Source organism: Petaurus breviceps, unplaced genomic scaffold (genome assembly GCF_028583685.1).
Source record: "Petaurus breviceps papuanus isolate PSGF00001 unplaced genomic scaffold, PetGlider_PUasm1.0 126, whole genome shotgun sequence".
In the NCBI taxonomy this organism is placed as follows: domain Eukaryota; kingdom Metazoa; phylum Chordata; class Mammalia; order Diprotodontia; family Petauridae; genus Petaurus; species Petaurus breviceps.
In genome coordinates this window covers 55307201-55319580 of record NW_027185655.1, presented here as the reverse complement: position 1 = coordinate 55319580, position 12380 = coordinate 55307201, and the positions used below count along the sequence as shown (strand labels likewise).

Sequence of the window (12380 nt, the reverse complement as noted above, 5' to 3'; positions counted from 1 at the left end):
TGACCCCAATTATTAAATCTTGAACAGGTCACTTCCTTCCCTAGGTTTCTTTATCTGTATATTAGGGAGTTAGTTGGACTAAATGATTTCCTTTAAGACCACATCTGTCTCTGATGTGCCAAAATTTTCTGATTTTAGCAGTTCAAAAGTAGTAATGGGTAGAGAACAAGAAGAAAACTGCAAACAAAGGATAAAGGGAGAGTATCTAGGTATATCAAATTTAGCACTTATTCAGGATTTACTGAATGCCTGCTCTGTGCAAAGAAACCCTATTCTATATACACTGAAAAACAATAGCAGAAAACAACATGTTTAGTATCCCTATTTCATAAAGCTTTCTTTAGGAAAGGGACTTCTCCTTTCTCTGATTCTCAGCAGGATTGTACTAGATCCAACTCATAAGCATTTGTGAGTGCTGATTGTTAAATTTTCAGTGTCAACAGTTATACCTCAGAAATTGGCAAATACTACAAATCAGGGCTTGATGTATTGCTTTGTTGAGTGTCTAAACTTAGTGATGTGGAAAATGCTAATACTGTGAATGAAACTTTGAAGCGTGTCTCATGTACATTTTTATTTTTGTACAGCTAGTTGTTAAACATATTAGCATACCCCCATCTTTCCATGTGATGACTGATGTGGCTAAAATGGTTTGCAGAGAGCAAAGTAGGCACAAAGTGTAGTCCGTAGGCTTTGTGAATACGCTACTACTCTCTCCATGGGGAAAGTGGAATCTGCTCACATTTCTTTTGAAAAGGAGAGAAACTTGGGGCAGCTAGGTGGTGCAGTGAATAGAGCACCAGCCCTGGAGTCAGGAGTATCTAAGTTGAAATCCAGTCTCAAACACTTAACAAAAAAAACTAGTCCTGTGACCTTGGGCAAGTCACTTAACCCCATTTGCCCTCCAAAAAGAAAAGGAGAGAAACACCAAGTCCTTAAACTGGGATTCACAGGACCCCAAGAAGGGTCCATTGACAAATTTTAGGGGGTCCAAAACTCAGATGGCAAAACAAATTTATTTTCAGCAACTTGTAATGGAAATTTAGCATTTCCTGTTTAATTATTCAAAACCATTATTCTGAGAAGGGATCCAAACAAGAAAGGCTAAGAATCTTTGATGTAAGGCTATTCTGCCTGTCCAGATATTTACGCTAACTGATTTTAAACCCTGGCTTCAGGTTATTAGCAGCAAAAAATAAAGAGTTTGGCTTATCTCTTTAGACTCCAACTTTTGAAGGGACCTTCTGCATTTGGACCAAGAGGTGTTTTTCACATGGACAGCACATAAGCTTCTTTAATCTAATGTTCTCCCTTTGTTCCTCACAGAAAAATTCTGGGAACACTGGATTGTAGGGAAACAGTGGGAGAAGGAATCTTACCTAGGGAGCCCCAGACAGTTAAGGATCCTTACATAGATGTGGCCAAGGTTACACAAGAATCTTGTGTGGTCAGGAGCCACAGGGAGGCTGAGAACATTGTCAGCATGGGATTTGAACAGCTCACAGACGGAAGTGACATTTTAACCAATCTCAGTTTTATTAGATAAGTTTTATGTGCTATCTCATGTCGAGGATGATGGTGGAGCTTGAAAGCTTTTTCAACATGTACTATATACAATGGATCCACCAATGTGTCCAGAAAATGTTAGTTTTTTCCTTTGTTTTTCACTTTAGCAAATACTAAATCCATCTGTATGATGGGGTGGAGACCCTCTCTCACCATACTGAAAAACTTATAGCTTTTCATGGCTTGAAAATACAGGAACCCACTAAGCAATGCTGCCCTCAACACTAAACTGAGTGGGTTTTGATTTTTGGTAAAGTCCCAACAAATTTTCACTAATTGTCTTAGCCCTCTTAGAGTAATTAACCAAGAAATTGAGTAAAGCTGTTAAAACATTTTTAGCACATAGAATCCTCCAAGGAAAAAGGAAGGAAAGAATAAATATATGCCCCACAACTGAATGGAAAAAAACCAAATGTTATTTGCCTTAACAACATTTGAACTAATTTCAAGTAACATTTTCTCCTGGAGCCTTGGCATGAATTTAGGGGCTATGCCATTTAGTCAGGTCCTACCAAGTAGAATGACTTTGAGTACATACCAAGCAATGGGGACTTCATGGCCTCCCTCCAAGGCAGAGCCTAGATCTATGGAGGGGAAGGGCATCATCAGAAGATGGGCTACCATGCAGGGTGGTGAATTCTAGGTCACAGAAAGAAAGATTATCTCTTGTGTTCATTATATCTGTGTCCATGGTGGGAATAAGTACCTCATTCATATTACGAATTTTTTTTTAAGTATTTGAACTTATAAGGGCTAAAATTTGACCCAAAGATCAGACTAAAAATGTACTTTTTGGAGTGCATTGAGGATCCCAATTTGATGGTATTTACTTCTTTACATACCAGCCTGAAATGAAGGCATTATGCATGTATATTTCTGTGTGTGTATGTATGTTTAAAAAAAAAATCCATCTGATGTCTGTCTAGCACGTGACATCTTGAAGTCGTTTCCTTGAGTAAAAAAAAAAAATCCAACTGTGTTCAGCCATATGAAATCCCTTAGCCCATTTAACGTGCTAGTATTATAACATGTTGACTCGTGAAAACTTCTGGAATCCATTTTGAAGACACATATGTGAGTAATCAAGTTGGGGTAGTTTATTGATCTGACATTACGAACCAACAGAGGAAGTCCATTAAATACATCATTCTCTCTTCCTCTGGCACTCGATATGTAATTATTTATGTGAAAACTTTTTTTTTCTCATTTTATTCCTCCAGTACCCGTGAGAGCCTGGCTTCTAACACTTCCAGCATTGTTGAAAGTAACCGCCGTCAAAACCCAACCCTGAGCCCTGCGCACATAGGCACTGCTCCAACATTCAGCTTTCGCACAAGTACAGACCCCTCCGCGAATGAAGCCGAGAAGTTGCCGAAACCCAATTGCTTGCAAGCTTCTGTTACTAGTGTGTGATAGTCATTCTGCCTCCTTCAATCTTCTGTCTCATCCTGTATGGCGAAGTTTACGACATTGGGACTGATGTTTACATCTTTGGGAAGACAAGCATCTCCACCACAGTTTTGGTGTTCACTCAAACTGTGCCGCTAAGTAGGCTAGGACAAAAAAACAAAAAAAACAAACAAAAACAAAAACAAAAAAAAATCTTAATTTCCAAGTATTGTTTTTCACGTTTATGGCTCTGTAGCAACAGACTAGCCCAGTAGGGGTAATGTGTATACTTTTGCTTAATTGATCATAACTGAGCACATAGGTCAGAGTCTAGCCAATGTAGATGTTAGCTGCATTTTTTGGTGTCATACGGTTGCTAATTCAATTTACAAATGCCACAGATGTGTGATAATACTCCTAGTCCATGGTTGAACGGTGCCACAGAACTGATCCTTGATACTTATTTCCCCCAAGTTAAGCCACCACAGAAAGCATAAAAGGCACAGGTCCCCTTGAGGAAACACAATGCCAAACACTACTAGAAAGGACCTCAGCCCTTCTCTGTCTGTGAATTATTTAGACACCCATCATTTTCACTGTGAGTTCTCATGACACACTTTTTGCAGGAGCCCTTGGAAGTGAGTCAGAAGGGATTGTTTTTGAATTAATGGGTGTGTTTTGTTTTGTTTTGGTGAATAAATATCAGATGCTTGTCTGATTCTTTACCTTCCATAACTACAAACAGGAACATAGGCCTTTGAATTTGAAGTGGACAAAAGAAGGGGGAATTACCAACTTGGCTTACTTAGCAAGAGAGCACTAAGTGATGGGAGAGGTAACGTGGAATTTTTTTTCTAAGTATTAAATCATGCATCTTAGGGAGGTCATTTTATTCTTGTGATACTGATGATGTTCCTAGTTTAATATAATAGAGGAAATAACGAATTTGTTTAAATGAAAAGCAATTTCTTTGTGATACAAATGAAGAGTGTGGCCTGAGGAGTTTATTTCTTTCTAATGGAAGGACATAATTCTATTTTATGTAGTTTTAAATAGAATGCCTAAATTAGGCTGTGGAAAATAATCTTTAGTGGTTATATGAAAGAGCAAATTTAGGGAGAGTTGAAATTCAGGCCTTTGATTCCTGGAAAGATGTTTGTGGACATATAAAAATACGATTTGAATGGAAATAGAATTGTGCCCATGGGATTAATAGCAGGAGGCCCTCATTCTACAGGTGTGGCATATACATAATTTGTACTCCCCTAAAATTTCCCAGAATAATTATGCATATATGAACTATGCCAGAGTAATGTTTACAGATACATTGTACCAACTTTCAGGAGTCCCTCTTAGATAGGCTTATAGATAGCATTAGCCCATATATTGTTCCCACAAATGGTTTGTTAATGTTTTGTTTTGGTTTCTAGTTTAAGGCATTAAAAATGCCTTTCCACAGCTTAGGGATTATTGCAAAGATACCAAATGTTCAATCTTCAAAATAAGTTGGTATTTGAAAGTCCCTATATTTTTATTGGCACAGCAAATGAAATATGTAGATATATTAAAAAAAAGACAATGTGAGATGCAAGGCAGTGATATATAACAGCGTGAAGATTCTCTTAGTGATGGGTTCATTTGGTTTTGGCTAGCCAGGTATTAATGAATTACACAATTAATTGTAAATGTAAATTGAAATTTCATCTCAGATTTTGTTATCAGGTATAGCATTTTGTAAAACAATTCTGTCTTAATATCATAATTTGAATCGCCAGGAATCACAGAAATCTGTGCAGTCTTATATTTTATGGTTGTTTGCAATTTATAGATTCCCTCCCCCCTCCCTAAACCCTTCCAAATTACTTTAGAACTTGAAACACTTGGGGACTTTCTAATTCTTTTCCAGATACTGAAGAGGCACATGGGTCAAATTCCTTATTTTTGGTGTTGAGAATTCCTTTTTATGTTGCAGTCAGACATTCCCTGGCATTTCTGAGTAGACTACTAAACCAGTGGGCCTTCACCCTCATGCCTTATTTCCTCTATGGCATGCCATGTCTGCTCAGAAATGCATCGTTTGCCTCATTGTTTAAATATGTTCAGAAGGAATGATAATGTATCTAATAGACTCCAGAGTCCATTTCTTTGGGGAGTTGTATACCATACGGTTACTAAATTTTCCACACAAATTCATTTTTAAAAAACCACATACTTTGACGTTTATATCATGCTATTGTGATTCATAAGGAATAGAAACATTGGAATGCTATGTTAACTGCTAGTTGGTCATCTGAAAATAGCCACTGTAAAAATCAGATAGTATATGAACAGAAAAGAAAAAAAATCACTTATTTAAGAGAAACTTTTTAAAATAAAAATTTGTCAAGCATTAGACAAGAAGTTGAATGAAACCTATACACTCTCTGCCAGATAAGTGGTGTATATGATTTCAAAAAACTCTCATAGACCAGCATTTATTAGTATTGAAATTATAGACTTTTTAAAAAATGGAATGTAAACAGGAGTTTCAAATAGAAACATTCTCATCTGTATTTGATTTTTACTCTTGGAAAAATGTATTTACAATGGTATCTTAAGGCCGTTCTGACTAGAGGTTCTTGGTGACCAAATGCTTGGGCTTCTCTCCAAGAGTTTCTGATACCATCATACTCCTTCCATGAGATTAGAGCTTTCTGTTATGGTTTCTTATCTGGTCTTCTCTTTTTGTATATCGACTGAAAGGTTTACAGAACTGAGTTAGGTTGAATCTCTCTGTGTGTTCAACTTTTAAAAGGTCAACACATCTGTCAGTATTTTGCACATTTAATATGTATTATTATAATACAACATATTACTTTATGGTAATTTTTATTTTCACATATAACTACCTCCATGAATTCAATGAAATGGCAGCAGTGTGTTCAAGGGTATTATACAAAGCAAGGTTTAAACTTTCTGAAGCATCGGGTCACAATATTCTCTCAGTGTGTTGACACTTGTGTTAAAAGGCACCATTTCCCTCTCATTTCCATGATTCCTTTTGTTTACTGCATTTGGTTTTTCAGATTCAATCTTTGTATTTCTCCTCAAGAAAGCTCACTTGGGTGTTTTTTAGTTGTTCATATCAAGAGAACATTTACAATTTTTGTCTCTTTTCCCCATCCCTGCTAAATTTTTTTTTCCTGGTAGATAGTTGGTAAGTGTGATTTAGCAGGCTATTTGCACCTATTCGAATTTTAGGTTTTATAAGGCAAAGAATACACACCAGATATTTGAACTGCCAACTCTGAAGCACTTTGGGCCCCAATCTGCCTTCACTTGCATGCTAACATATCAAGTCAAATTTTCACTTTACTTGAGAGAGCTGTGTTCTACATTCCATTCTCACTATATGTCTCATTCTTTGTCTGTTTCTCCTTTCCTCTCCCCTCCTTCCACTCTCCCTTTCTCAGCTGTTCACTTTTTTTGTGCAAGACCATGCATAATACGCCATTTTCTATATTGTGCACATCTCAGGGTACCTTAATGAGTAGATTAAGAAGGGGGTGCCATTCTATCAAGAAATGAACAAAAGAGCCAAAAGGGAGGTAGCTGCAGGGGGGAAAGAACAAACCATCCTTCTTCCTGTGCTTTGAAACTTTGAGATTTGGGTTTTTGTTCTAAAGTCCAGAAATCAAAAGCTAAGCTGTACATCCCTCTTTTTCATAACCAGCATTTAAAAGAATTTTTTTTTTTTCCCACAGACAGTATTGAGGGAGGAACTGTGAATTAGCATTCCCCTTTCAGTTTGGCACAGCAGATGTAAAAAGGAAAAAATCTACCTGAGGGGTAAACCACTTCTTACCACAAAGTGTACTTGAAAATAAAGTTTTTAACTTAAATTATAGAAATATTGCTCATAATCATAACACTTTTCCTGATGTGTCTCACAAAGGCAGCATTTGGAGTCTACTAAAAATAACAATCGATACATTTTGCACACAGTTCCCCTTGGATCTCAAAGTGCTTCCAAGACATTCAGATTCACTAATGCTAAACAAAAAATAGTGGGTGCTCTTTCTTATAACACCTATTTGGGAAAAGAATGATCAGATAGTGAGACTTGAGAACACTCTCAGGGGCAGCTATCGATTATTGATTATCTCTTTTCCATTGGATTGATAGGCCATCATGAAAAAAAGCACTAAATGGAATGCTTTTTTGCCCTCCCTATAAAGGGAATAATAAATGTCAATTTATTATTGTCAAGTGTCAATAAAGAGAAAATAAATAACACTTTACATCATCCATTTTTACTTAGAAATTTCAGGGTTTTTTATGAATTTGATATCATCCCCTTGGCTTATAGAATGTGAGGCAAAACTGCAGACAAATTAATTGATGCCCCTCCCCAAATATCCCATTTGAACCAATGGTAGTTCTAGACGTACTTCCTCATCTATGATTTTTATATTAAATTTCTGCATCTTCTATGCCACAATGACATTCTTCAGGAACAAGGCTGCTCTCGGCAGTAGAAGGTGCTGAATACATCTTTTAATTAAAAACTTTATCAAGTACTTTTTTATGGGGCTGTTGGGCACAAAGGAGAATTAGCTCAACCCATTTCTGCCCATTCTTTTGGAAGATTTGGGTTACTGAAGAGAGATGGTCTGGTTAGCCTTGTTCTTTAAAACAGGAGAGAAAAAACAGCCTTAACAAGCTCCATGCTCCTCAAATTCAAATTGGCCAGTTGACAGCGCTGTCCAATGTGCTATCACCCTTAGGAGCACAGCATTCCCTTTGCTGACCACCTCCAGTACCATCTTGCCTGCTAACAGAAGACAGCCTATATTTACTCTTCTGTCTGCAAGTGGCTGTTCCCTGGATGTTAGGTTTAGGGGAACCTAAAGTCTATTGAAGACATCTATATGGTTTTGGGAGATATCACCTGGCTTTGGTTCAGTAAGCTCTTGGCCTGAAAAGAGATGATTTTCAAATGCCTTTGCTGAGTGAACAAATGAATACTTTCAACTGGCCAAGATCTGACAATTGACATTCCCCATTCTTCCTTAAGAAAGCTTTACAGTGTTAAGAATGCATTCAGTATTCTTGTTTTTCTGGGAGATTTTGATTCAGGAGTTACTCACTCAATTTCACACTTTTTAAAAAAAAAATCCATGGTTAAATTCCACTTTCATAGTTGAATGAGGGACTGGAAATCTCCTAGGCTGAATTAGTTGAAGTTGTCTTTGCAGAAGCATCCTGATGGACTGGTGCCATAGCTTTTCTAAGTAATCTTGGGTCTCTACAATTTCTGTATAGATTGCCATGGGTCATTTGGAATTCTACTGGAATTCTAGAAGGCTGATGTGGATTAGAAATAATGATTTAGATTTGAAAATTAAATTTTCTTCTAATAGCTATAGATACACACACACACATACACACCCATTACAGGGCTTTAATATTTTGGCTTCAGATATGAACATCTACCACCATACCAGCTGAAGGCAGGGGATGTTTCCCAACTGGTGATTGGAGGAGGTGAGGAAACCATGGAATTCCAGATTAATTCCACTCATGCCCTTACCTCCCCATTCCAAGGGCTGACCTCATTGCCCCTGTTCCTTTACTGCTCCCACCAAAAAGAGGTACCAAATCTGGGATCTTGTGAAGATCTCACCTGATTTACATCCATCCTTTGCAGTTAGGTGAAAGAATCATTGAAGTGCACACTCGACAAATCCTCCCCTTCCTGTCCCCCCGTGTCCTGTCGCCCCTTCCATCTCCACCTAGATGCTGATACACCGCCACATGTTTCCACATTGGAAGGGCAGACTAATGTGCAGTATTGTGCACACATGCTGGGTTAGGGGATAGAGCCACCCTAAGGTCACCTCCATGTAAGTATGACAGCTATAAAGAAGGTCCTTAGAGTAGTCGGCATAGCTTTTACTTTAGAGATGAGACTTCAGTTTAAATACTAACTTTAAGGGATCATAATTCTGCAGGTATCTTTCCCTGAGTGACTGAATGTGACTGTTGCATTAGGTTAAATGAGTTAAGAAACGCAAGTGGGATTTACTGTATGTTAGAAGGGAGTTTTGCAGCCAAGACTGCCTTGAATAAATGTGTTTGCACTGAAAAAAAATTTTTAAAAATTTACTTGGTCTCTGGTTGCTGTAAAGGTCATCCAAGATGGATGTTCTGTTTATATTGTATAGTATTTCATATGAAATAATTACAGCTCATGAAATGTCTTCCCTAATGTTACTGATTTATAACAGCACATTTGTAACATGGTTTTTATTGTGTCTGTGTACCATATTGTAAATGATGATTACTTGTCATGCTTAGTATAATAACTTAAAAGGAAAAAAAAGGACAGGGATTTTTGTAAGTCTATATTTGAAAGTCCCTCCACATGGTAATATTGTGTTCATGTTGTTTATGTAGTGTCGTGTGAAATATCCATTTTGGATCGTGTTACTTTTTAAGATATTAAATAACATTTGGTTATATGTCTAAGTGGATTTTTTTTATTTGAGAGAAAACATTTTAGGTGATGCCAGTTATTTGTCCCCTAAATTGAGACAGTTTTTGACAGCTGATCTCAGAACACATCTCAGAAATATTTAGTAGGACTGGATGTTGCATCTTAGAGAAGAGAAGGGGGAGGGAGAGAATTCTTTTATGAGTAATTTTAGTCTTCTAAAACAGGAAGAGGGAAAGGAAAAAAGAGATGGAGAAAAGGAGTGAGAAACTAAATACTCCAAGTTAGCGATTTTTCTAAGAATTCTTGAAAATATTTGAATATTTAAATCAATTTGAATCTGAACATTAGTGAAGCTAAGAAAGTAACCTAGAATTGAACTCTTAATTTGAGATATGACTATGAAATAATATCTAACATTTAAAAACCAGACAGAGCAGATGGGTGATAACCCTTTCAAAGCAGTAGTCATTAGAGGGACTCTGTGTGTCTTTGTACACATGCAGTATTATGTATGATATATGTGCATATACACATACATACACATAGAAGCACAGTGGGTAGAGTGCTTTGCTTGGAGTCAGGAAGACCTGAATTTAAATCCTGCCTTGGACACTTCTTAGTTATATGACCCTGGGTGCATCACTTTCAACTTCATTCCACCTCAGTTTCCTCATCTATAAAATGGGGATACTAATAGTACCCACTTCATAGGATGGTTGTGAGGATCAAATGAGGTAATATATAAAGCACTTTGCCAACTTGAAAGTGGCTAGAAAAGTACACACAAGTACACTCACATATACATATGCTTATTTCAACAATTCCATTGTCCCAAATATTTTAGTAGGTGTTGAAAATACAGGTTATTTGGACTTGGCAGAATGTTTTTGGAAGAGGTTATGACCTCTTCCATGTGGCATGGCAGGAGCAGTAAGGACTGTTCTGTGTATATTGGCCAGATTAAATAAACCCAAGAAGGAAGAGGAGAGGGTGAAAGATGGGACTGGGAGCCTTAAGAAAATATTTAAATAATGAAGTTGGTTCAGGTTATTTTTTTAAGTCAAATACTATATATGACTAGGCAGATATGATGATGGAGCCATTTTCTGAAGAGCTTTTAAAGCAATAATTAAGGGTGAGGTGGAAAGTAAGGGCCAAGATGGCAGAGTGACATCAGCATTATTGACAAGCTCTCCCAACACACCCCTCTGCAAGACAGCCCACCAAATGGAATTCTGAGTGAAAAAGCCAACCAAAAGTCTCAATGAGTTGTTTTTTTCACCCAAGCCAACTTAGGAAGACCAAAAGACAGATCTGTAGACACTAGTGTAGGGGCTGGTGACAAACATTCCATGGTAGAAGCAGCAGCACCAGAAGCACACCAGCATCTAGAAATGATAAGGGAACTGAACATCTGGTCAGGTAGAGAGAGACCTCTGGGGGCCCCTGTTCTAGCACTGAGAATAGGCTCTGGTGCCATTTGGTAGTTCTGTCACCCATTGCCTGGTTCTGAGTCACAATTCCAGGGTGGAAAGGAGTAGTAGTGATTGTGAGGGAGCTAGGGCCCTACCTGGATAAAAAGGACCAGAGCACAGACCAGGAGAACATTGATCAGAACTCTCCCCAGATCACACCACATTGGAAGCACTGAAAACTTCAGGATCCTGCTGATATGTGAAAACAGCCAGACAGAAATGGCAGAAGTTCAGGCCAGACTACCCCATTCCCTCCTACTCCCTCCCATCCTAGAAATGACCAGAGCCCAACCCTAACATATTCCAAAATCAAGAAATAGGCTGGAAAATGAGCAAACAACAAAAAGAACTTGACCATAAAAAGCTACTATGGTGACAGTAAAGCTCAAGATAGAAACTCAAAGAAATTTGAAAACCTCTACAAGCAAAACTCAAATGAAAAATACATATTGCACACAAGCCCAACAAGAATTCCTAGAAGAGCTAAAGAAAGAGATTTTTAAAAAATAAAACAAAAATTATTTTAAAATCAATTAAGAGTAGTAGAAGAAAAATTGGGGAAATAAATGAGAGCAATACAAAAAAATTATGAAAAGAGAATCAAAATCTTGGTAAAAGAGCCACAAACATATACTGAAGAAAATAACTCCTTAAAAATCTGAATTGGTAAATGAGTAAATGGTAAAAGAGTACAAAACCTCATTGAGGAAACTAACTCCTTAAAAATCAGAAATGAGCAAGTAGAAGTTAATGGCATGAGATATCAGGAAACAATAAAACAAAGTCAAAAGAATAAAAAAGAAGAAGAAAATGCAAAATATCTCATGGGAATAACTGACCTGGAACACATCAAGGAGAGATAATTTAAGAATTATTGATCTACCTGAAAACCATGAACAAAAAAGAGCCTTGACATTGTATTTCAAGAAATTATCAAGGAAAACTGTCCAGCTACCTTAGAACTAGAGGGCAAAGGAGCAATTGAGAGAATCCATTGGCCACTTCCTTTTGGGAAAGAGACCCCCAAATGAAAATTACCAGGAATATTGCAGTCAAAATTCAGAGCTCCCAGGTCAAGTAGAAAATACTGAAAGCAGCCCAAAAGAAACAATTCTAATACCATGGAGCCACAGTCAGGAACACACAGCATTTAACAGTTAACACTCAAAAGTGTAGCATTTAGAATATGATATTCTAGAAGGCGAACAAGGTAGGATTACAATGAAAAATAGCCTACTCTGCAAAACTAAATATGATCATACTGGAGTTAGGGGAAATGGACCCTTAATCAAATATTTTTTCCAAGTATTCCTGATGAAAAAACCACAGCTGAATAGAAAATTCCACATTTGAACACAATAGAATCATGAAAAGGTAAATATGGATGAGAAAACATAAGGAATTTATCAAAACTAACTATTTACATTCTTTTAAGGGAAAATGATATGTCTAAACCCTAAGAACATACATTG

General features: G+C 37.2%; 1 protein-coding gene across 8 annotated transcripts in view; it reads left to right on the top strand.

Moving 5' to 3' along the window:
- Positions 1-9465, top strand: part of STOX2 (storkhead box 2) — a 317208-nt gene extending 307743 nt beyond the window's left edge. For 7 of the 8 annotated variants that reach the window (XM_069096409.1, XM_069096417.1, XM_069096464.1 and 4 more), the window contains one exon: positions 2787-9465. In XM_069096409.1, coding sequence (XP_068952510.1) covers positions 2787-2979 — 193 coding nt within the window. In that variant the 3' untranslated portion in view covers positions 2980-9465. The remainder of the gene's footprint in view (positions 1-2786) is intronic. The other variant, XM_069096427.1, reaches the window with a different exon arrangement.
- The last annotated feature ends 2915 nt before the right edge of the window (positions 9466-12380 follow it).